Source organism: Peromyscus eremicus, chromosome X (assembly GCF_949786415.1).
Source record: "Peromyscus eremicus chromosome X, PerEre_H2_v1, whole genome shotgun sequence".
In the NCBI taxonomy this organism is placed as follows: domain Eukaryota; kingdom Metazoa; phylum Chordata; class Mammalia; order Rodentia; family Cricetidae; genus Peromyscus; species Peromyscus eremicus.
The window spans coordinates 25,929,256-25,956,028 of NC_081439.1; the positions used below are offsets into that span (position 1 = coordinate 25,929,256).

The 26,773-nt window shown below is 41.0% G+C and overlaps 1 protein-coding gene across 1 annotated transcript in view; it reads left to right on the forward strand.

The window, feature by feature from the left end:
- Positions 1-542: 542 nt before the first annotated feature.
- Positions 543-26,773, forward strand: part of Grpr (gastrin releasing peptide receptor) — a 33,680-nt gene continuing 7,449 nt past the window's right edge. The window contains exon 1 of the mRNA XM_059251424.1: positions 543-958. Coding sequence (XP_059107407.1) covers positions 543-958 — 416 coding nt within the window. The remainder of the gene's footprint in view (positions 959-26,773) is intronic.

Here is a 26,773-nt window from a genome sequence, read left to right on the forward strand (position 1 = left end):
CTATACGTGGTCCTGGCTCCTCTTCAAAGCCTCAGCTCAGGAGAGCTGCCGTTTGCTGGGAAAGCCAGTGACGTGCAAAGCATCCTGCCTATAGGATTGGAGGCTTTCTTGGTGCAGTTTTTTCTACCCACTTTAAACCTTCAGGTTCTACATATCAGGAAAGACGGGAAATGCTGTGTGAAAACAGCAATCCAAAAGTTCTTAGCAAACTGCAGCCAGAGGGACTCAGACTAGAATGGAGGTAGGAAGAACTGGGACAGAGTGGGCTTAATCCTAAGCTTTTCTTTGGGCTGAGTTTCTGTTGCTTGTTAACTTAGGGCATTTACAGATAGATGTATCACTCACTGGTGGTGTGGAGGCTGGGGCAGAACCAACATCTACGTACTGAGCTAGAGTTTGGAATACCAGTGTGTGTGCATTCAGAGTGTTTTTATTAAAGGAGATCAAGAGCCTAGCACAGATCTTACCTTCATCACCTAACTGCAAAACCAGAAGTTAAGAAGCAGCATCTTAAAGGCACTTTTCTAGAGAGAAGTCTTGAGATGGCTCTGAATAATTGTTCCCACCTGAACCTGGAAGTGGACCCTTTCCTGTACTGCAACAACACTGTCAATCAAAGTCTGAATCCCCCCAAGATGGACAACTGGTTCTACCCAGGAATCATTTACGTCATCCCCGCAGTTTATGGGGTTATCATCGTGATAGGCCTCATTGGCAACATCACCCTGATCAAGATCTTCTGCACAGTCAAGTCCATGCGAAACGTGCCAAACCTGTTCATCTCTAGCCTGGCTTTGGGAGACCTGCTGCTACTGGTAACCTGTGCCCCTGTGGATGCCAGCAAGTACCTGGCTGACAGATGGCTATTTGGCAGGATTGGCTGCAAACTGATCCCCTTCATACAGCTTACCTCAGTGGGGGTGTCTGTCTTCACACTTACAGCGTTGTCCGCAGACAGGTAAGTACTGACTGGAAGTTAATATCCTCTCTTGGGGTGGTGGACTACTCAGTGAACGACACAGGAGAGCTGTTTTCATGAAAGGGAAGTTTTACTCAGATTCAAACTCCCTTCCAGGCATGGTTTTGTTCTGGAAATTACTTCTGGAGTTTGGCATATTAGTTTAAGAAAAGAAAAATGAGTGAATGGTGGAGACAGGAGGAGACAAATGAGAATTAAATCTCTAAGCCTGAGACCAAGGGACATTTTTTCTGAAGAAAAATCATTGCCTAGCCTGTCTTCTCCCTCCTTGAAAAATTAGTTGAGCAGTGAAAAGGACAATCACACCCCATAGTTTTAACCTCGGGCTAATGTTTCTTAGAAGCAAGTCAGACCCTTTCAGAAAACAGAGAAGTTCCCACTGCCCCTCTGTAAAACCTCTGAGAAAGAAAAAATAGGCTCCGTTTCTTGGAACTTTGTCTTCCTTGGACAGTGTTAACTTTTCTTACAGCTGATATTCGAGTGTGACTGTACAGAAAAATTGTGTGTTGATTTTTGTAAGTTTTCCTTCAATGAACTTAAACACAATTGCTCTCTTTGGCCTGGCTAAGGAAATGTTGTTCAAGGTTAACTTCTAATTGTCATAGCTTTATTAATGTCCTTCTGTGTTCAATGTCTTTGGAGCTTGGTGGTGGTGGGTATCCACTTTTATTCTGGAAAATACACATCTTTGTGAACTTCATTGTATATATATATATATAGAGAGAGAGAGACACAATTTTAAAACCTGTTCTCATGCACTTATCAACTATCTACTGTGTTAAAAAATAAAACCCATGTTTGAACAAGCAAGTAAAGAAATATTTGTAGGATATTCACACACATTGCTGACCATGTCTTAGATTCTGAAGATTGAACACAGAAATGATTAGACTATCAGATACAGCATATGCTAAATGGCTAAATTAGGAAAAACAGGTCCTGTGGACCAGAGATTATAAGTTATCTTAAGTCAACTCGATGGTGTATGTTAAAGATACATAGGACCAGAGTGTATACTGGAAAGAGTACAGGCACAGTTCTTAAAAGTTTAGAATCTGAAGAATATGGCCTACATCTTAATACATCTGGTGCTGGAGTCTTTTTCTAAAGGAACAAACCGTCCTCAGGTGAGCTGGCCTTAGTAAGTAATGGACAAATAAAGATAGCGTTATCAGTATTTGTGGCCATGTGTTTCTCCTGAGCTACTTAAACTACACTGCTCAGTACAGATGATATTCTCAGAGACTGAAAAGTAATGATCCAGAAATGAGGTTATTGTGTGGACCGGACAGGGTTCCTCCACTCACCCTCCTCTTGCTCGCACCCTGCCTTTTTGCCCTCCAGGTACTAATGACCACAGATACTTTTCTGTGTTCGTTCAGGGCCAGCAAACTTCAGAGCTGGCAGAAGCTCCAGGGCCGGTTCCCACTGGTGGAGGGCACGTCAGGCTGAGCATAATTTTCTTGATGGGAAGAAGAGATTTGGGTTTCCGGGCTGGTGAATGCAGTGGTCCAGATGGTGTTTACTGTCTCCTTGGGGAGGCGAACAGAGTGGAAAGGGAGGGCATGGAATGGAAAACTGCAGCTGCAGGGACCCTCTTCCCGGAGTTTCGGCACAGACTGAACTCGCCATCAGCAGTCAGGAAAAGCTCTGTGCAAAGCTGAGTTGGATGCCACCGCAGCTGCAGTCTGTCCTCACTAACTTTTTGTATTTGGCTGTGCCTTGCAAAGGCTGATGGGTCACTGGAATTACAGGTGCCGCACCACACTGACTTCAACAAGAATAGGTGGCCTGCCAGTTTGGTAACACAAGACTGTACATTTCTATTTATCTTACGTTTGAAAGCAACGAGATTCTTACAGCAGCCTTATGGGCTTGCCAATGTAAATGTGAATTCTATACTTTTCAATGTGTCATCTATGTGCACAGTAAAGAGAGTAAGTTAACAACTCAGTATTTTACATGATGTCTATGTAACTGTGTAGCCACTACCCAGTTGAGATATTAAGGATTTCCAGTACCTTGCCCATTTCTAGTTAATATTCCTACAGAGAGGCAATTATTACTTTGACTTCATTCACCCAGTATTACTTATTGCATTCATATGGAATCATACAGCTTGTCTGTCTAAGAAGAACTTATGCTTGGCATAGTTCTGTGTTATACATCCATGTTGATGTGTTTAGCAGTGGGGTTTTTTTTGTTTTTCAATGTTGTTGTTTTTTGTTTTTACTGTGTGCAGGGTCCCATTGAAAGAAAAGAACTCAGTTATCCTGATGAACACTGATGTATTTCTTATTTGGGGCTGAGAACCTTTTCCGAGTATTCTAATTTTTTTTTTGAGAATTTCATACAATATATTTTGATCATATTACGTGCCCTTCCCCAAGTCCTTCCAGATCCTAAGACCTCCCTACCCACCCAACTTCATGTTCTTCTCTTTAAAAAATGAACAAACCAAACAGCAAAAGCACATGCGCACACACACACACACACACACACACACACACACACAAATAAACAAGCATGAGGTCTATTTTGTGTTGGCCAACTGTTCCTGAGCATGGGCCCTGCCCTGGAGTGTGGTTGATATACCAAGTGTCACTCTGTTGAAGAAAACTGATTCTTCCTCTCTCAACAGTTATCAATTGCAGATAGCTTCTTGCTTAGAGGTAGGACTTTGTATCTCTTGATTTTAGCATAAGAATTTGTTTCTTTTAAGCATATGTTCATGTCTGAAATGCTAAGTTATGAGTGCTTATATTTAGTAAATATCGGCAGTCTCCAAGTGAGCCTCCCTATTTGATAGCTTGGTAAAAGGCCAATGAAACCCTCCAATGTGGACAACCGTCATAGCCAAAAGGGGGCTTTGAAACCCTGTGGAGAGCAATAAAAGAGATATCTTGACAGAGTGTACCATTAAGGGGATGGGGAGAAATCTGCAACTAGGGAAAACCCCAGGAACTCACAAGATTGTCCCCAGCTAAGACTCATAGCAATGGTGGAGCGGGTTCTTGAAGTAGCCTTCCCCTGCACTCAGATTGGTGACTACCCTAATTGTCATCATAGAACCTACATCCAGTGACTGATGGAAGCAGATGTAGAGACCCACAGCCAAGCACTTGGCCAAGATCCTGGAATTCAGTTGAAGAGAGGAAGGAAGGATTCTGAGAGCAAGGGGAGTCAGAATCATGATTGGAGAAACCACAGGAATAACTGACCCAAGCTAGTGGGAGCTCACGGACTCTGGACTGACAGCTGGGGAGCCTTCATGGGACCAAACTAGGCCCTCTGAATGTGTTTGTGGGTCCCCTGGCAATGGGAGCAGGACTTACCCTGGGTACACAAACTGGCTTTTTAGACCCCATTCCCTATGGTGCAATGCCTTACTCAGCCTTGATGAAGGAGGGAGAGGCTAGTTCTAACCCCAACATGGTATAACAGCCTGTGTTGACTACCCAAGGGAGGCTTTACCCTCTATGAGGAGGGGAGGGGGTGAGATAGGGGTAAGTGGAGGGGGAGCAGGAGAAGATGAGGGAGGGGGGATGGGTTGGTATGTAAAAGGAAAGAAAATTTTTTAATAAAAAATTATATATGTATATATGTATACACACACACACACACACACACACACACACACACACACACATAACCCTATGGAAGCCTAGGCCTCACCCAAAGCTACGGAAACAAGGTTTCCAACATGTGAGTGGGACACAGAGTAGTACTGAGCAGGAGTTCACATTCAAGCCCCTTCAATTTTGGTCCCTGTCTTCTCTCTCCATTTGCACCCTTTGCCTTCACACATTCAGTAATGTCCTCATACATGGTATTACATGGTCCCATTCTTGTTGAATCCACTCTTCAAAGTGCTTCTCCTTTCACGGATATATGGTTCCACGCCTCTTCCCCACGGCATAGGCTTGGGTGAGCATCAACAGGCCTGCATTTTAGACATTCATCGGCTACTCCTATCCATATGGGGGAGTTGGGCCAAGTTATTTAACTAACTCTCTGGCTTTGGTTTAATTACCTATAAAACGACATAGTAAAATGGCAGAATTGAGCTAGATTATTTTGTTGGGGGTAGGGGGAGAGGAGAGTATTGTGTGCACATGCATGTGTGTGTGGAGGCCAATGGTTAGCCTCAGCTGTCATTTCTCAGGAGCTGTCTATCTTTTCTTTTTTGAGCCAGAGTCTCTCACTGGCTTAGAACTCACCAGGTAAGCTAGGCTGCTTGGCCAACAAGCCCCAGGGATCTACCTGTCTCTGCCGTCTCAGCACTGGGAAGCTCCATAAAGTCCATATTCTCTATAACACCCAGGGTCCATTCTACTTATAAGAGTTGAGGAACTACAGTTTGGTTGATATTTGAGCAGTGAGCACATAATCCAATCAAGCAGCTAGGAGTAGAAGCAGGAATTTACCCTTGTTTGACATAGAAACCAAAAACACGTGGTGGGATTTAACCTTCAGGACAAACTTGGAGGAAAGTGAAACCACAAGCCACAAATTCTTTAGCAAATCTTGACACTTTCTTTAGCAACAATCAAAACACAGTCTGATTCCATTTCCCTTCTCCTGACATTGGGAGCTACAGGCTCAACATTGGGCTGTTCTAAAAGACGGTGCTGAGTGATCCAAGGCAGAAGGGGCTCTTCTCCCTCGTCACTTCAACGGGTCTCCAGCTATTATGCCTAGCTTTCTGGATTCTGAGGAGATTGATCTTTTTTCTCACAAAAGACTCAATTTAGTTTCTTATAAAGCATCCTTCCAAAAAAGTCCCTCAGTTAGAGGAAGTTGGGTGGGCTGCCAGTTCTAAGTTCTGTATAGTTTGGCTTTTCAGAGGCACACGCTGCCCCTCTGGAAGGAAGTATAACTTGTGTCTGCCCACAGCCACGGAGAACCAGCACTGTAGCCAGCAGGTTCCGGAATGAGCAGAGGCCAGGTGCTGCAGAAGCGGGCTTTCCCAGCCGGGCTCTCACTCAACTGGAATGAGGCGGAAGAGGAGGGAGAAGAGGGCAACAAAAACCTTCATCTTGTCTCTCACACATTATCTTTTCAAGTGTCAGGCTTTTATGCGATTAATTAAGTATCATTTCTGGCAACTTAATATGCATGAAGGCAAAAAAAAAAAGCACAAACTTCATCATGAAACACGCAGCGTCTCACGAAAGGGCTCCCTGGTGAGGTTTTTTTGAACTGTGCCTGTCAATAACATCCTTTAAAAATAGACCAAATTTGCATTCTTGCACTTATAAATCTTCCTGGTATGTGGGGTTGCATAAATTCTCTCTTAATTAAAACACATGCTTTCAGAATAAAATGGAAAATGGAAATTTTCCTCTTTTTCACCTCTGAGTCAAAGCAAAGAGGGACATCTAAGAGGTTTCTTTTACACATTAGCCACCTTCTCTAAGAGACCTTCCTTGGCTACTCAGTCTAACAGACTGGCCGACGGCATCCTATCAAACAATTGATTTCTTTTTCAGGTTTATTGGAATGTAAGTTGTATATAGTAAATTCTTAGAGGGGCATGTCTATGAACCTTGACACTCCCCACCCTCACCACATCACTTCCACCAATACAATCCAAATAAATATCATTTCTATCACCTCCCCAAATACTTTCTGGTCCCTTTGGAGTGTGCCCCTTCTTCCACCTCAGCTCCTGGAAACCTTGATCTTTTCCAGGATGTCCCATGAATGGTGGCATACAGCCTGGTTCCTTTTTACACACTGTATTGCATGTGTAACTAACCCACTACTATTTTGCTGTGTAGTATTCATAGTAATGGTGTGCCATGGCTTATTTATCTGTCCTCCAGTTCACGATCAATAGGAGTGTTTTCTGTTTGGGATGATGATGAATAAATCTGGCATAAATGCTCATTTACAGTTTTGGAATGGATATATATTCTCCTGAGTACATATAATCTATGATTATTTTTCTTGAGAATTTCTTTGTTTGTTTGGTTTTTGTCATACTGTAATGATATAAGCACAGAAAATGGGATCTAGTGGCCTGGGGAGATGGCTCAGTTGGCCAAATGCTTGTCAGGCTAACATGAGGATGTGAGTTAGAGACCCAGAACATACCTATAATCCCAGTGCTGGGGAGCCAGAGATAGAGAGATACTAGGGGCTTTCTGGCCAGCCATTTAATCTGAATTGTAAACTTCTGGGTTCAGTGAGAGTCCTTGTCTCAAAATATAAGATAAAGAGCAATGACGTCAACTACCGACCTCCATACACATGTGCACACAGGGTGGGTACACACTTGAATACATACACATGTAAAGGAGGGATCTATCTTACTCATTAATGTATTCTCTGATACTAGACCAGTTTATAGCCTGTACTGAGTGCTCAAGATATCTTTGTTGAATAGATTAAATGAAAGATTCATGAAAGAAGGAATAAAAGAATGAATGAATTCAGATGGCTCATACCGGATGAACCTAGAATACTTGATTATGATCTGCAAATCATGTTCATTTCCTCTGATGATTCACTAGAACAACAATGGCTCCAGCCACAGATGACAGGAGCTAGATTTTGTGGAAACTGAAGAGTGCTTTTTAAAAAGGAAAACCAAACAAAATTTTGAACAGAAGGCAAATAAACATTTAAAGTCACTTAGAACTTATACAATGGAGTTGGTAATCAAATGAATTACAAGTTAAATGAGTTAATAAATTGTATAGTCATCACAAAATTCAGGAAAGTATGATAATACCTACTAACTAGCTTCCTGAGTTGACCATGCTTGTTTTCTTAAATATTTTGACTCCATCCTTATCTGTCTCCTCCTAAAATAATCATCATCTGGACATATTTATTTCCTTTGCTTGCTTTCTTTTTAAGTTCTGGGGACTGAACTGCAGACCTTATGCATGAATGCATGCTAAACATGCACTCTACAGCTGAGCCACACTCCCAGTACTGATAACATTCATTTCTATAAGAAATTAGAATCAGTCTTTCCCAAAGATGAGCTCCCTGATAGCTTATCCATTACCATGTGGTCAACACTAAACACATGTACATAAGAGCAACACTAAATGGACTCCAAAGGCTTTATTTGTACATACATATGTATATTATATATGTAAATTATAATTTAGGAGAGAGGTCATAGATCTGAGAAGAACTGGGGGAAATGTAGGAGGAGTTGAAGGGGGAGAGGTAGGTATGGAAATGATATAAATACAGTACCTATGTGTGAAACTCTCAAAATATAAAAATAGGATACCATGGCTTGAAATTACTATTTCCTTGAAAAAAAATGAAAATTTGGCATTAAAATGAGGAGAAAAAATTTAACAAGAAATTAGAAGGATGCAGCTGTGTTCTATCACGGATGATTAAAATCAGCTTTTTATTAGAGGTTAGAAAAGTTTCCATCCAATTTCACAGCTCATTATCGAGCTTGTCGTATACAAACATTTAAAATTATAAAGTTTTAGAAAACTGTTGTCTTGACCTTGTTTCTCTCTTGCTACAATAGAATACTACAGACTGAGTAAATTGTAAACAATAGAAATGTATTTAGCTCATGGTTCTGGAGTCTGTGACTTCCAAGAAGCGCTAGGGGGTGGTGAGGGTCTCACTGCCACACTGTGACACTGCATGAAGGAAAGAAAATGTGTGGGAGATATACAGCAACCTGAAATTTTGTAACAATTTACTGAGAAGAAGGGGAACCAGAGCAGGTAGTGGGGCAGGAGAGGGAGGAGAGAAAGACATATCTGAAAAAAAAAAATAGTTACTCTTTCATCATCTCCCAAAGTTCTGTCCTATCCCCTTGGTGTACCTCCTCCCTCCATCTCAGGTCCCGGAAACCTTGATCTTTTCCAGGGTGTTCCATGAATGGTAGCATACAGCCTGGTTCCTTTTAACACACTGTATTGCATATGTAAGTAACCCACTCCTGTTTTGCTGTGTAGTATTCGTAATGTTGATGTGCCATGTTTTATTTATCTGTCTTCCAGTTCATGATCAGTAGGAGTGTTTTCAGCTTGGGATGGTGATGAATGAATCTAGCATAAATGCTCATTTACAGTTTTAGCATGGATATATGCCTTCTATTCTTCTGAGTACATACAATCCATGATTATTTTCTTGAGAATTTTTTTGTTTTATATGTATGACAGAAAATGGAAGGAGGACTATTGGGGAGGAGAAAAATTAACAATGTGAGGGATAGCAGAGGGCTGAATATGAGCAAAGCACAATGATACATCCATGCAAAAACATAATAATAAAAATAAATTCAATAAATGAAAACAAGTAAAAAGTAGTCATTCACTGTTGGTGAAATTAATGCATTCCTGCAATAATGGCATTAATCCATTCCTAAGGGCAGAGACCTCAAAATCTGACCGCTCCTTAAAGGTCCCCCTGATTAACACTGTGGTGCTTGAATGATAACCAAACTTCAACCCTAAGTTTTTTAGATGGAGGGAGGACATTCAAACTGCTGCAACCACTACCAAGTTTTGTTTCCTATACAGGCTGCTAAAATTGACAGTAATTCCATTTTCTTGTGTCTTGAGTAATCGTAAGTACTCATTTGATGAACCGCACCTACTGTGAGCTCTTTGCTATCTTCACCAGGTTTGGCATTTTTATGATTTTGCATAACACAAGCAAATTGATACAATACACTTGATACTTGTAATTTGGTCACAGGCTTCTGCTTTACAAACATATACTGGTAAATTCAGTTCTACTTATATATCTAAATCAAATATCTTACCTTATTACTTGATTTTTTTTTTATCAATCTCACCTGATAGACAATTTCTCTCTCTTTTCTTACCTTCTGTGCTGGCTAGTTTTATGTCAACTTGATACAAGATATCAGGGAGGAGGGAGCCTCAATGAAAAAAAAAATGCCTGCATAAGATCAGGCTACAGGCAAGCCTGGGGGCATTCTCTTAATTAGTGATTGATGGGGGAGGTTCCAGCCCATTGTGGGTGGGGCCATCCCTGGGCTGGTGGTCCTGGGTGCTATAAGAAGGCAGGCTGCCGGGCGGTGGTGGCGCACGCCTTTAATCCCAGCACTCGGGAGGCAGAGGCAGGCGGATCTCTGTGAGTTTGAGGCCAGCCTGGGCTACCAAGTGAGTTCCAGGAAAGGCACAAAGCTACACAGAGAAAGCCTGTCTCGAAAAACAAAACAAAAAAAAACAAAAAAAAAAAAACCAAAAAAAAAAAAAAAAAAAGAAGAAGAAGGCAGGCTGAGCAAGCCAGGGGAAGTAAGCCAATAAGCAGCACCTCTGCATGGCCTCTGCATCAGCTCCTGCTGCCAGGTTCCTGCCCTGCTTGAATTCCCATGCTCATTGCTTATGATGATAAACTGTTACATGGAACTGAGAATAAAATAAACCCTTTCTTCCCCAAGTTGCTTTTGGTCATGTGTTTCATCACAGCCATAGTAACCCAAACTAAGAGAAATTTTAAGTTAACTTAATATTTTAATTGTTCCATTTCACTCCCCCATGGATTTGTTAATTATAGAAACCTTTTCAATATTCATTTAGGTACATCCCTAAAGTTTACAATATGTGTCCTTGACTTATTAGTGTCTACTGTAAATTAGAATTTCCTCATAATACAGGGCTTTGAGGATACTTCAACTTCATTTAAAATTCCTTCTTGCCTTTTTGCTTTTTATGCTATATTTTACATTTTATTTATTTGTGTGTATCTGGGGGATATTGTGTGCAATGGTGTGTGTGTGGTCCTCATCTTCTTCCTTTATATGAGTTTCAGGTATTGAACTCTGGTCACCAGGCTTGGCTACAAAGCTCCTTTATATACTAAGCCATCTTGCTAGTCCCCATCTGTTCTATATTTTAATTCTCTCTATATTTTTATAACCTACACCATACCATTTGTATTGTTTGTACATGCTTTGTTTACTCGCATACTTATTTTAAGATTTAAATTTAGATTTTTGCTTTATCTTTATATTTGTTTCTCCTGCATTCTCCATTCCTCTGTGTATCTCTGTGGCTTTTCACCAGAGATCATTTTCCTCTTGTCCAAAGAACTTCCTATAGCACTCCGTTTAGTAGTAAGTCCAATAGTGACACCTCCTCTCAGTTTCTGCTTGATACTGCCTTATTTTGTGTTTAATTTTGGAGAATATTTTCAGAATTCTGGGAGGAGGGTTTATATCTCTTGGCACTTTGCAGTTACCTAACCATTCATCATCATCTGAATTCTTCTGTGAAGTCACAGTTTTATTATAGTTCCTTTAACAATATTGTGGTTTTTTTCTGATTTAGCATTTTCTGTCTTTTTTTTTTTTTTACTTTAAGTGGTATTACTGTGATGCACACAGATGTAGTTTGTTTGTTTGTTCCCATGATTGGAGTCCATCGTGTTTCTTAAATCTGTGGCCTGAAGATTTGAGTCAGTTTGGGGAAGTTTGTAATCATTACAACTTTAAACATAAATTCTATTCCCTTTTCTTTTTCTTATTTTTCTACATATGTACAGAATAACTACAAACAAACTTTATGTTTTAAAGTCTGCCCCTTTCACTATCATTAAGGCTAGCAATTTCATAACAGCTCTGTTACTGAAAAAAAATTCATTTCATTGTTTGTTTTAAATTTATTTGGGGGTGCCAGAGATAAAGTCTGTTTTAAACACATTTTAATGTCACAATTTTGTCATGGCTTATAGATGTGCTTCTCCCATTTCTCTATGTTGACTCTAATTTGTATTTGGCTCACAAATGGATTCACAATATATTTTTAAAAAATTTGTGGGGGTTGGAGAGATGGCTCAGTTGTTAAGAGCACTGGCTGCTCTTGAATAGTACTCATGTTCAGTTCTCAGTACCCACATGGTGGCTCACAATTGTGTATAACCTCAGTTCCAGGGAATTTGACACCCTCTTTTGACTTCCTGGTGCTCCTGCACGCACATGGTGCACATAAATTCATGCAGATACACATGCAGGTACTTAGTTATGTAAATAAATAAGTAAACCTTTTAAAAACTCTAACCTCTGGAGTACCTATACATCTATTTCTATTGTAACTTTCTTCCTCTTTGTTTTATGGCCACTTATTTTGTCTCCTGGTAGACCAAGCAATTTTTGCTTGAATGCCTACTTTTGTGTATGAAAACTGGTAGGTAAGTTGAGGCTCTGGGTACTTATTATAGTCCAGAAAATACAGCCTTTGCTCTTGCTGGCTGCTGGAAGGTAGTGTTGAATCAGACTTAATTGGAACTGAGCAAATTGGAAACTGAGCTTTTTGGCCTCCGTGAGAGTTAGTCTGTATTTGGGGATACTTCATATCCAAATTGTAACCTGGTCCATTTCCAGTTTTCCTCTTCTGCTGAAGTTTACCCCTCTGGGAATCTCAGCTTAACTTCTAGGCTGTTAACCTGGAACCCCCTTCTTCAGTGGCCCCTGGACTCCACTTATTGCCCATCTTCACCCAAAAGCTGCTTGAGATTTGTAAGGGGCCTCAAGGGAAAATGATGCTGAATGCCAGCCTCCTGTCTGCACTTCATTTCTTTCCAGGATTCAAGCTTCTCGAATTATTATCACCTTGGTCTGCCTCTGACAGGTTTCAAAGACATTTTTTTTTCCTAACATTTTGTTTCTGAAGCTCTGCCCAGCCACCAGCTAGTTTTCTGTGATCAGGAGTGGAAAAACCTACCCTACCTCTCTGAAAGACCTTCTAAGCTGCCCTTAAAGGGGCACTCAGATACCTATTTGGGCCTGTGAGGTCAGCGTTCAGAGTCTCCAACACTCTCAGCAATTTAGCGTCAGAGAACTGAGTTATGGCTCACTTCAAAGTGAGTCAGTCAGAAATCTCATCAGAGGTCTGCAGCAGTACCTACTGCTGAGGGTACAGGCACATCAAAGCCTCAGGGATCCTGAAACTAGGCCGGGACTCTCAGCCCAGTGAGCAGGAGTTGGAGCTGACATTTAGTTACACAATGCGTTTGTAACAGTTGAAATTTCGTGGACAGAAAAGAGCCAGAGTGTCCCTAAGATGTGTTTCTTTAAATTTCATTATTTAATATTTTTTGAGGATTTCATACATGAGTGCTGTATTTATATCGTTTCCACACCTCCCTCTATCTTCTCTAGTTTCTCCTATGTTCCCTGTTCCCTCTCAAATTCATAATCTCTTTTTCTGTAATTATTATTGTCATATGCCTGGGCATACAGCCATATGATATAGATACACACACACACACACACACACACACACACACACACACACACACACGTCCTACTGAGTGGAATTAGTGTTGCCCATATGTACATGTGTTTAGAGCTGACCACTTGGAATTGGATAACCTGTCAGGGGCTTGTCCCTGGAGAAGACTGATATTTTTTTCTATCAGAAACTCCTTATGTCCTTAGCTCACAGTGGTGTCCTGGTCCTCTGGCTCTTGCAATCTTTCCACCTCCTCTTCCAAAATGTCCCCCTGAGCCTGCGCTGTGTATGGAGTTGATGTACTGACTGAGGCTGGTCGCCATATGGCCACTTTTTTCTCTACTCCTTGACCAGTTTGAGTTTGAGTTTTAAAACCATTATGTATCGGTATATTGTACACAATGGTGGGTTACATTAAAACATTTTCATACAAATATAAATCGTATGCTGAGCAAATGCTCCACACTACTCTACTCTTCCCCTTTTCTGCCCTCGCATTTCTTCTCCTTAGTCCTTTTTGGTTCCCCAGATGATTTTTATTCTACTTTCATATTCTATATACATGTATGATTTTATGTATCTAATATAAAATCCAGGAACCATGTGTAAGAGAAAGCATATGATATCTTTGTAACACTGGCTTAATTTGCCTAATACGTGTGACAGTTTTCATTGTCAACACAATCTGAATCACCTGAGAGAAGGGCCTCTGAGAAGGTCTGTGAGGGATTATCTTATTACATTAATGGAGGTGGAAAGGTAGTGCCAGGGGATCCTTGGCTGTATAAGAAAGGGAGCTGAGGAGCAGCACACATGTGTTTATCGGACCTTCTGCCTGTGGACTTACTGTGACTAGTTGCTTCAAACTCTCATTGCTGCGACTTCCCCACCATAAAGGACTATAACCTAGAACTGTGAGCCAAAATATGTTCCCCCCACCTTAAGCTGTTTTTGTGCATTTCACTACAGCAACAGGAAAAGAAACTAAGACCTACTTTCCTGCAAATGATATGACTTTGCTCTTTTTTATGACCGAAAAAAAATTCCAATATGTATCACTTTTTCTTTGCCCCTTCCTCTGTGGTTGGCCGCTTGGGTTAGTTCCCTCACTTAGCTATTGTGAATAGTGCTGCAATAAACACGCATGTGCAAATAGCTCTGTGATCTATCAGCTTGCAGTCCTTTGGGTCAACACCTGGGAGGGGCATAGCTGGCTTCTATGGAAGTCTATTTTTAGTTTTATTTCTTTATGGTTTTCCTCTCTTCCTTGCCTTCCTCCTCTTTGATCCCTATCTCTGTTTCTATCATCTCTGTCTCTTTCTTTTGTAGTCTACTCGGGCTAATTGGCCAGAGAAAACTACCGAAGATTATATTAAAGAAATGGGGAGAATGCAAAATTTGGCACATAAGGAAGTTTATTTTCAAGCTGAAGGACTTACTGTGACATGTCTAGGTGACTCATTTGTGTCTTTATACTGTTTACATATAAATAGAACCATAGGTCACTGTGAAGCTTTTCAACTTTTCCTTTTGCCCTTTGCTAATTTTGTCTTGTTCTGTTGTGTTCTGTTGAGTTAGGCTATGTCACATCTGGGTCAAATGTCTGTTATGAAAACTACTTTAAACACAATTTTCAAAACAATAGAAAATTATGTTACAATAAAACAACAGTAGTTTTCCCCATGAAAACCTATGAGCAATGCTGTTTTTTAAAAATTCTTTGATTTTTTTATTTTATGAGTATGGATGTTTTGTCTGTATTTATGTCTATGTACCATTTGCATGGCTGATTGCTTCAGGGGCCAGAAGAGGGCGTGGGGTCCCATAGAACTGTATTTCTAGATGACTGTGAGTCACTGTACGGGTGCTGGAAATTGAACCCAAGTCCTCTACAAGAGCAGCAAGAGCACTTAACCACTAAGCCATCTCTCCAGCCCTGGAAATTCATTATATTATGATGATGCAAACTAAAATTTAAAAGACTCTCATTATTGGATGATTAGCTAATTATATATTGCCTGTTCTTACATTAGATGATCAAACACATTACAGAAGAATTGGAGCACAATTTTTTCCTAGATTGTCAACAAAAGTGGAATTGAAAATTAAATTGATAGTGTGAAGAAGGCATGTACCACAGGATGCACATAAATACAGTCAGTATTTATTCTTAAGCATTCTTTCCTTGTGCTTCAAGGGAAGACACGAGAGTCTAGAGAGCAATGGTCTTGCTCCATCTCTGAGAACTAGCTTTCATGGTACCAGAAGGCACCATGCAAGCATCTAAAGGAGGGAGGCAGCTAAGAGTCCTACTCAGCTAGGATGTTATGAACCATGCCAATGACCAGCATGGCACAATAACTCTAAGGGTGCAGTAATGATATACATATCTTGGCAATAATCAACAGCTCTCTAATTGGACTTAGGACTCTCTCAACAAGAGGGAAACCATGCCTGGTACTAGAAACCCAGCTAACTACTCAGTGCTACTGAAATCATGGTTATTGGAGGAGAATCACCAATTTACTATACTAACACAATCCCTAAAACAATCTATAAACATTGGTCCTTATACCCACAGATTAGTATAGTCTTTACCCCTCATCAAGGACGCTTCTCTTTGCAACAGATAGAGACCACTACAGAAAACCACAACCAATCAAAATGCAGAGCTGTGGATCACAGCCCCAAAACACTACCACACCTAAGGCTCAAGGAACACTGTGGAAGAGGGAGCCGAAAGATTGTAAGAGCCAGAGGATCAGGGAATTTGCTATGAGATTGTGTCTCCTAGTAGTATCAGAAGCTACACCAATAAAATTGTACCAACATGACTGTCCAAGTACGAGCTGAACAAGGATGACACCAATGGGCATGTCAAAGTGGAAAGGGGAAAGTCTGAGAGGTCTCAACCCTACACAAAGAACGAGAAAACCTGGAAATTTACCCCAGGGAAAAGCATATCAATTGGCTATTCAGTGCCAAATGGTTAGCCCTGATAATATACATACAAATAACATTATATGGACTAATATATATATATATATATGCAATAACAACTAATGAAAAAAGGCCATGGATTTGAAGAAGAGTGGAGGAGGCGTATGGGAGAGTTTGCAAGGAGGAAAGGCAAGGGAGAAATGTAATTATATTATAATGCAAAAATAACATGAAAGTTTAAAAAAATGGTAAGTATGGGAAATCATCACTGATTGGGCATCTAGAACCTTAGGCTCTTCGAGGTTCTCAGGCAACTGGCAACGGGACTACTCCTGGATTTGGCATCTTCTTCAAGCAAAAGAAATGACACTTGATGGCTTCTTGTTTTCAGGCCTATCGCTCCACAGAAGAGAGATTTGTAATTAGAAGGATGTGCATTTATCTCTATTGTGGTAGCAGTACTTCACATATTGATCTATTGCCATCAGCTCTAAGAGCTCTTCACAAAGATCTATGTAGAAATCATTGTCATGTTCATTAAGGGCTTTTTCTGGGCATATCTTGCTTTTCCAGCTAGACTTTCAATCCTCATTGGCCAGAAACTTTTACATTCATAGTGCCAAGCAGAGCCTGAAATACCAATTTAGTACTTCAGTGTGCTGATAAATCCACTAAGTATGCTGAGCATCGAGGGCTTAGTACTAGAAGCCCAATGGCAGGGCTCAGTGGCCTATTGTCTTTATTATCATGAATTAATAAGGCTAATAAGCAGTGTTGTGTGTAATGGAAGGCAGGCTTACTTCTATTTAAAGATGGAATAAACAGCTTTGAGGGGCACAAGCAGAGAACATAGGAACATTAGCCTTGTTCCCATATTCAGTGCACATAGGCCACAGCTTGGCAAACATTTATGTAAAGGGCCAGATGATAAACATTTGAGGATTTGAAGACCACAGGGTCTCCATTGCAACCACTAAATTCTGCTTTTGTAGCATGAAAACAGCTATAGATAATGCATAAACAAATGGGCATGGCCATGTGCCAATAAAACTTTATTTATGGATGCTGAACTTTGAATTCTATGTAACTTTCACACATCCCATAAATATTATTCTTCTTTGGATTTTTTCCCAGCCACTTACAATGTAAAAAACATTACTATCTCATAGCCATACCAAAAGAGGCAGAAGGCCTGATTTGAGAAATGTGTCCCATATAGTTTACTGTCCACGATTCAGACTCGAGTGCACACTTTCTGGGACAATCATTTAACAGTGAGAGTTTCCTGTTTAAATGGAGTGGGCCTAGGAGAATCCATGATCCCTTTCCAGTTATCCAGGACAGAGGTGCTGGGGAATAGTATACATAAAAACCCTAAATCTTGGGTTGGGGGGAGATAGTTCAACTGGTCAAGCACTTACCTTGCAAGTATGTGTTTGATCCCCACAACACATGTGAAAAAGCTGCCCATTATAACGGTGGTGCACAATTGTAATGGCAGCTCTAGGAAGTCAGAGACAAGAGTGACCCTGGGGCTCATTAGCCAGGTGCCATAGCCTACATTATGAGCTCCAGATCAGTGAGAGACTCTGTCTCAAAAAAGCAAAGTGGACAATAGTTGAGGAGGAACTCCCAACATTGTCTTCTGGCCTCTTGTCATACACAGGACCACACACACGGAGTCCTACATCTCTCTGGTGTTGTAGTGGTTCGAATCTCCTGCCATAGCATACACCGTAGCTTTTTAGAGTATCAAGAACCACTATCATCTATGTTTTTAAAATGGTAAAGTGGGGTTCTACCGCACATGGTCAGAAAACAGTAAACTCAAGAGCAAAGCCAAGGGCTTTCAGCCAGCTGTTTCTTCTTCCTGCATGCCCTCAGTTGTCTGATGCAAACAGTTTCAATCCAGAAAAGGAAATGCTTTTGAAGAGAAAGTTTAGCTGTATTCCAACACACATTGTGCCTCTTGCCTCCCACTTTGTGCTGCACCATTGTGCACGGAGCTGCTTCCTCCGGGGGCTTTTCATTGAACAATTTCAACGATATGAAAAATAAAGGGGGGAGGAGGAGGAACTAGGCCTGGCAAGATTACTTCCTCAGTTATTCCTTGTGATTTTTTTGTTTGTTTTGTTTTGTTTTATGGTTTTTCAAGACAGGGTTTCTCGGTGCAGCTTTGCGCCTTTCCTGGAACTCGCTTTGTAGACCAGGCTGGCCTCGAACTCACAGAGATCCGTCTGCCTCTGCCTCCTGAGTGCTGGGATTAAAGGCGTGCACCACCAACGCCCGGCATTCCTTGTGAATTTTGAAGACTTGAAATGACCAGAGAATTGGGAAGCATTTGGACTGTGTAAGGTGTTCAGAGCAATGTTGTATAAGGCCTTGAGAGGACCATTGAGCTAAACATATAGCAGGAGAGGAATGGGTCACTTTGAACATCTCAAATCTGTTTCCTTATCTCGAGTTGCATATGGTGTGAGCCTCCTAACATGGGTGCTGGGAGCAGAACTCAGGATCTCTGGAAGAGCAGCATGTACTCTTAACCACTGAGTCATCTTCCCAGCCTGAATCATTGTCCTTAATCTCCAGAATGAGTATGCAAAAAAAAAAAACCTAAGCGTCCAGGCTTATGGATTCATTTGCATTAGCTAGTTCCTAGTATAGGACCCTGCAAAAGTAGATACTTAAGATATGCTTGTGTGTTACCAGATGTCCTGCTTTCTGGGTGGTTGGGGGTGCTTCACTTCATTTGAGCTAATTGGCAGAGGCACATGAGAAAGTGGAGACTCTGTTCCCTAGAGATCACTAGACATCCTTGAAAAGACATAGTGGCCAAAGAGGCTTGCTAGCATTGGCAGGTTATGGCCTGATGTCTGGAGGGGCATCTGTGTGATATCACGAAATGTTTATATGAGAGACTGATGTTAAAAGACACAAAAAATTCTAATTTTAATCTTGTAAAGAAGACCAGAAAAAGTAAATGGGAAGAATTATATCAAAACATCATGTATAAGACTACTCAGTGATTCTTGTTTTGTTTGTAGAATTCTGAGAGAGAAGGAGAGAGAGAGAGAGAGACAGAGACAGAGAGAGAGACAGAGACAGAGAGAGACAGACAGAGACAGAGACAGACAGAGAGACAGAGATTGGGGATGGAACCCAAGGCTTCACAGATGAAGAGCATGGAGCCTCTCAAATCTTACAATCTAAGCCTGGACTCAGGAGCAGATGGCCTCTATTCAGATTCCAGCTTTGCCATTTGTTTATGTGGCCTTGGGAAATGTAGCCATTCTGTCAGTTCTTTCATTTGTAAGAACATAAGAGAGAATGAGGAGCGAGAAGACAAGGGGGTGAGAGAAACGAAGGGAGAGAGAGAGAGAGAGAGAGAGAGAGAGAGAGAGAGAGAGAGAGAGAGAGAGAGATGATAAATAGTACTGACAACCTTCTATTGTAATAAGCATTTTTAAAGGTAAGAGTAACTATTGAAAAGTATTTCATAGAATATTATGCTCTTTCTTTCTCAAGCATGAGTTCCAAAGGCATTTGACTGAGGATGCTAATAGGTACAGGCATAACTGCATTAAAGTTAGATTTAGAATGTAATGACAGAAAACATTTCAAGAGCTATCCATCTCTTAACATAGTAAAATCCAAATTAGAGACCTTTTTATCATTTAGTGTCAATCTATCTCTTTTTTAAGTTAATTCTTGGAACCCATTGAGAACTGTGCCAGGCACACAGTACGTGCAATGTGAGTTTTCATTAAATAACAAAACAGTCAAAAGAAAATCATGATAAATTGCTAATGATGAAAGTAGAGTCTCATGTGAGTTCCCAGACCTCACCCTGTCTCTCTCCTCACCTCAGGCTTCCTCCTTATACAATAAGACCTCTCCAACACAGCCAACGTCAACCTAAGCTGGAGGACCCAATAAGTTACAGAGCTGAGTCACACTCTTACTACTTCTCAAACTTCTCCTCAAAGTTTATTTAATATACTGCTGTTGAACTTTTATAATTTGACACAATGAGTCATATGCCATGATGGTATTTTTAAATTTCAATGCATCTTGTTTTGGAAAAAAAATTGTAACATACTTTATTAAGGTAATTTAGAAATTCTATTTTTAGCCCCAGTAATGTGAAATATACTTAAAACTAAACACTGTCTCCTATATTTCAAAGTTTACATATATGTTTGATAAACTAAATGGACCAGGTAAAGAATTTATGCTGTAGGTGGTAGCTGTATCCCCTGGTGTGCCCTGGGAGACTCGGCTTCCTTTCTCAGAGCAAGGGCAAACACTGTGCCAATGAAGGTTTGGAGCAGGCAGAGGCCATTCCAAAATTAACAACCTATGACAAGTCTCAGCCAAAGAGGGCTAGTGACAGGTGGGTAAATGCTGTCACTTTGTCCTTGGCTGGCACAGTTCTACAACATGCTCCCGAGGCTCTCAAGGGTTACCTTGCTCCTCCAGCCTCTTCTTCATCTTGCTTTCCACACTGTCCTGGACTTTCTGGTAACTTGCCCTTACTTGATTTAAATCGTCACCTCTGAGTCTGTTTGGGGTGAACGACTAGCTTTGAAGACAATCTATGACCCCCCCCCCAAGTCAATGATACATTCTCTCCCAGAACATGAGTGAACTTTGTCTTTGGGGCTTGTCTCAGCTCCTGATTTTCTGTGTATTTTCTAGGCTGCAAGGTAGAGTGATTTCACTATGTCTGACTTCAGTGTGCAAATGGAATCTGGAAACGTTCTTCCAGCTTTGAGGCTCATAAACTGTTGAAAAGGTGTAACGAGATCTAAATATATGTTCTTCCCTCCATAAAGTTTTTGAAGAATGGTCTATGAACAGCTTGTGCCAGGATCCTTGCATACCTACTGGAGTTTAACTGGGTTACTGCTTTCCTTTGTCACTTTAAACATACCCAAGGGCAAGGGCAATATTTCAGCCTGCTTCTACCCCTTCTGAAAGGCTTCCTTATAAGATTAGCATTGAACTCTGGAATTAGATCATCCTGATGAAACTCGTTTTTGGCCCAGGGTTCAGTTGGTGCCCAATTCCTTATGAGAAAGCATTTTAAGATGTCCAACAACTGATTACGTCTCTGTTCCCATCATATCCCTAAGAATTTTCAGCCCTCATGTCCTAGAATCAGAGGGCTGTGTTACTGTTGTTTTGTAGTATTGAAGATTGAACTCAAAACCCTGTGCATGCTGGGCAAGTGCTACACAACTGAGCTACACGCCAATCTCACCTCCTAGAATCACTATCTTTATGTCTGAACCATTCCTGGCATCGTCCCAGATGCATTCTAGCCTGCAGGCTTCTGGTTCTTCATTGATGCCAATACTTTTTTTCTTTTTAAACCTCAGCTCCAAGGTCTCCCTCAGATGACCCTTTGGGGCCCTGGGGTCTCTGAATATAGAAGAAAGCTCAGAATTCACTCTAAGCCTCAGGCCATGTAGATCTCTCTCTCTCTCTCTCTCTCTCTCTCTCTCTCTCTCTCTCTCTCTCTCTCTCTCTCTCTGTCTCTCTCTCTCTCTGTCTCTCTCTCTCTCCTTCCCTCCCTCCCTCCCTCCCTCCCTCCCCCCCCCGTGTGTGTGTGTGTGTGTGTGTGTGTGTGTGTGTGTGTGTGTGTGTGTTGTGGTTTATTGTATCAGGAATCCCAGGTTTCACAATCAACCACAGGACCATCAGATTAGGAAGCTATCATGATGATGAATAGACCCAAACTTGGTTGCTAATGTTTAACGTTGGTGGTCCTGGATAAGTTAATGAAACTCAGTTTACTCATCTGTTAAAGAATAGCTTTATTGGTGTTTGCCCTCCAGGATTGCTGTGAGGACAAAGCATGATCATTCAATCAAAACAGCACAGTCAGTGAGAGCACAAATACCTGAGCTTCAGCTACTATGGTGGTGGTGATTCTTTACTGAGTCAAGCTGATTGAAACCCACGTACACATGCTTTAGTCTTTGGAAATCTGCACAAAAGAGAAATTCCTGGGAGCTGGGGAGACAGCTCAGTCTGAGTCAAATCCCCAGCACCCACATGGAAGAAGCCAAGGACAGTCATGGAAGAAGCCAAGCACAGTGTCCTGTACCTATAATTCCAGCCCTTAAGGAAGCAAAGACATGAGGAGCCCGAGGGCTTTCAGTCACTTTCTCAATTAGTGAGCTCCAGGTCTAGTGAGAGATCCTATCTCAAAAAAGAAGGTGGAGAGCAATTGAGGAAGACACGTACATCTATCTCTGGGTCCACCTGGTGCATACACAGATCAAGATACACACACATACACAAGGATATGCATGCAAATACAGATACACATAGAAACATAGAGACACACAAAAGAAAGTCCCACATGGTGGCTGCCAAGCAAGACTTTGAAGAAGAAAGGAAACATGTGGAAATATTGCTTCCTGAAGCGCTTGACTTGGTGGAGGAATTTAAAACTCCTTCACTGGGAACTAGCCTTCTTTCCATAGTGGAGGGTGAGCACAATGACTTTCAGTGTACTTCAGAGCAAATAAGCGACAGCTTCTCTCCTCCCCAAAGCCTGCTACGCTCTCCAGGAGAGGAGATGATGGAGAAATTTCAGCCCCCAGGTAAACATTAGGATTGTATTGGGTGTGGAAGGACTCTATCTACACATACTATTTGCTTCATGGTCTCTTTGAGGAAAACCTAAAGTCCAATTACATTTCACAGCATGGATCATGACTCACTCCCTTGGCCTAGGTTTAAAGCTTACTTCTTCCTAAAGAAGGAAGATCTCTGTTGAAGACTCCTAGAAAGTCCACTAAAACCTTAGCTACATCGTCTGGAAAACTTCCTGTGGGACAATGGCCCCCAAAGCAGAGATAACTCACCTGGAGAGAGAGTTGAGACCTATCTAATGGGTAAGAGAGGAAAAGTATAAAACCTTCTATTTGTATCGGCTTCTATTTAAATGTAAGGATGAATTAAACATTAGGGTCCAAACTGAGGCTCACTCCCTGACCACTCTATCACAGGACCCATTACCAGATGCCCATCAGGCAGCAGAAGCAGTGCTCCCATCCACAATGGCAGCCCCACTCTTCCCTAATCTCTCAGCTCATATCCAGACACTGTGGACTGATGTGTATTTGTATGTAATCCAGTTTTAATTAAACAAGCCTCCCTAAATGAACAAGTGGCTTAAAAATAGTCCTGACAAAACAAAAGAGAACACAACAAAACCTCACAGGTTGTAGATGATATTAAAATCACAAACCCAAGAGAACAATGTGACTATAGCTAGGAAGATACATCCCTTGCTCTTGGTATAGATCCTGAGCTGATAAGATACATTCAGTCATATTTCAATTATAATTTAATAATGTTGTTCATGTGGCAAAGGCTTTTAACCTTTAATGACAAAAAGTAAGATAGATGATGTTATGTCTTAGTTACTTTTCTATCACTGAGAAGAAACACAATGGCCAAGGCAACTTATAGAAGAAACAGTTACTGGGTTTACAGTTTCAGAGGATGAGTCTTTGAACATCATGGCAGGGAGCGTGACAACAGCTAGGCAGGCCTGCATGGGGCTGGAGCAGTAGCTGAGAGCTTACGTGTTAGGACAATAACCACAGTAAGGAGAGAGGGGGATAGAGAGGGAAGAGAAGGAAGGAGGGATGAAGAGACAGAGACAGAGACAGACAGACAGAGAGAACTAATTAAGAATAGTATGGGCTTTTGAAACCTCAAAACAGCCATACTTCCTAATCCTTTCAAAACAGTTCCAATTGGAGAACAAGCATTAAAAAGCATTAAAATATGAAAGCCTATGGGGATCATCCTCATTCAAATTACCACACAGTGTTTTACCTTTTTTTGTACTGTTAGCTTATTTTTTAAAATATATATTTAGAATATCCATTTACATCCAAAAAAACACATTTCCTCAATTTTGCCCTTACAATGTAGTATGTGTGAGTGTAAGTATTTGTGTTTATGTTTGCTTGCTGTGTTCTGTGTTGAACTTTGAAAAGTAAACCCCTATGTATTTGAGTGTTTTTCCTCAGAACAAGGACACTCTTTGTCTTAGTTAGGGTTTCTATTGCTGTGAAATACTATGACCAAAAGCTAGTTGGGGAGGAAAGGGTTTATTTGACTTACACTTCCACATTGTAGTCCATCATTGAAGGAAGCCAAAACAGGAACTCAAGAAAGGCAAGATCCTGGAGGCAGGAGCTGATGCAGAGGCCAAGGAGGAGTGCTGCTTACTAGCTTGCTTCCTTTGACTTGCTCAGCCTGCTTTCTTATAGAATCTAGGGCCACCAGCCCAGGAATGGCAACATCCATGATGGGCTTGTCCCACCCCCATTAATCACTAATTAAGAAAATGCCTTACCCCTGGATCTTATGGAAGTATTTTCTCAATTGAGGCTCCCTCCTTTCACATAATTCTAGCTTATGTCAAGTTGACATAAGACCAGCCAGCACACTATTCTGTGTACTTAGTATCATTATCATATTGAGAGAAATTAACAATAATTTTAACAATATCTAATATTTAACCTATAATCATATTTCCCTCATTGTCCCCTAAAGTCTTTTATAGCTTCTTTTTTTTTAATAATTACGGATCAAATAAAGGCTTTATGCTTTACATGTGTTATACCTCTTTCATCACCTTCAACTCTCCATTTCCTTTAGTCTCAATTTCTTTAATAGCAATAACATTGATATTTTAAGAATACTTTGTATTTGTTATTTGACAATTCCATACACGTATACAGTGCATCTTGATTGTATCCACCCCCAGCTTTCCCCCTAACTCCCTTTGGGCCATTTCCAAAACATCTCCCTCCCACCTCATGTCACATCTTCTTTTTTAAAAATAACCCGCCGGGCAGTGGTGGCGCACGCCTTTAATCCCAGCACTCGGAAGGCAGAGCCAGGCAGATCTCTGTGAGTTCGAGGCCAGCCTGGGCTACCAAGTGAGTGCCAGGAAAGGCGCAAAGCTACACAGAGAAACCCTGTCTCGAAAAACCAAAAAAAAAAAATAAAAAACTATAAAAAAATAAAAATAACCCAACTAAGTCAAATAAGTGATTCCTGTATATGCATGTTCCTAAGACTCTCCAATGAAGAATGAGCAACCTACCAGTGGCCACACATCCAATAAAAATGACTCCCTCTCCCAGCAGCCACCAGCAGCCAATAGCTCTGCAGCTAGGGTGGAGCTTCATTATCTCCTCCTGCAACCATGCTGGAATGTTTACTGGTTTGATCTTGTGCAGGTTACCACCACTGCTATGAGTTCATGAAAGCAACAGCAATCTCATATCCAGAAGACAGCATTTCACAACACTCCATCCCATCATCTGGTTCTTATACTCTTTCTATCTTCTGTTCTGAGATGTCCCTTGAGATTTGGACATTGGGTTGATATAGATGACCCATTTAGAACTGAGCATCCAACAGTTACTTATTATTAGCACACCGACCAGTTACGAGTCTCTGCATAAACTGCTACCCACTAAAAAAGGAAGCTTCGCTGACCAAGGTTGAGAGCAGCACTAATCTATGGATATAAACATAAATACGTATTTAAAGATTGTTTATTTTTATTTTGTGTAGATGAGTATTTTGTCTGCATATGTGTATGTGCACTGCATGTGTGCTAAGTTCCCATGGAGGCCAAAAGAGGAGGGCGCTGGATCTCCTGGAACTGGAGTCACAGACAGTTATACTTGTGAGTACTTGCAAACAGACCTGGTCCTCTGCAAGAGCAGCAAGTGCTCTTAATTTCAGAGCCATCTCTCCAGCCTCAAACACAAATATTTAGAAGGTAGTTTGATCCATCAATTTAGCAAAACAACAGTAGTAAGTGCTCTAGGATCCATGACCTCCCCAACCATGAACTGTTGACCAGATTTGTAGTACTAGGCATGAATCCTTCTTGTGGTTCAGGCCTCAATTCAGTCATAAATTTTGATTTCCCCTAAAGCAGTCATTCCACTATTGCACAGGTAGGGTGGGCACATCTTGCCTGCTGGGTTAGTACTGTAGCATGCAGGGTTCACTCCTGGGTAATTCTACTTATGGCTTTGCCCACCCCACCCCCAAAGTGGCCTTTGTATCAGCTCCTGGCACTAGGAAACTGGCCAGCAGGGAGGAAATTTCCAGATCAATTAATAACTTGATTTCTCTATGTCCTGCAAGCAAAGTATGTGGTATCTTTAGCAATAGGTCCCTACTATCTAGTTACAGTCGCAATGGACATTGCTATTTTTGGTAAGTCAAAGCGTTTTTCCTGTACCTCCAATAATGCTTTAAGCACTGGGTCATGTACCTACACTGTTTAAAGAAAAAATTACCGTTGCGTTTGATATGTTAAGGGGTAACTTCTAGATCCTTCTATCATAAAGGTATATTTTCCCATTTGTAACCAGGTAGTAATCTTTAGTGAGCACATTGTGTGAATATTTTATTATTCCAAAACCTCTAGCTTCAATGGTTTTATTGTTTTCACCTGAATCAATGATTATATAGAAGGTTACAAATGGACATCATCTAAACGTATTTCTTCTTATTTGTTAGTTGGACTTTTTCTTTTGTTCTTTAATTTTAAACAAAGGGCTGGAAAGATGGCTCAGCGGTTAAGAGCAAGTAATGC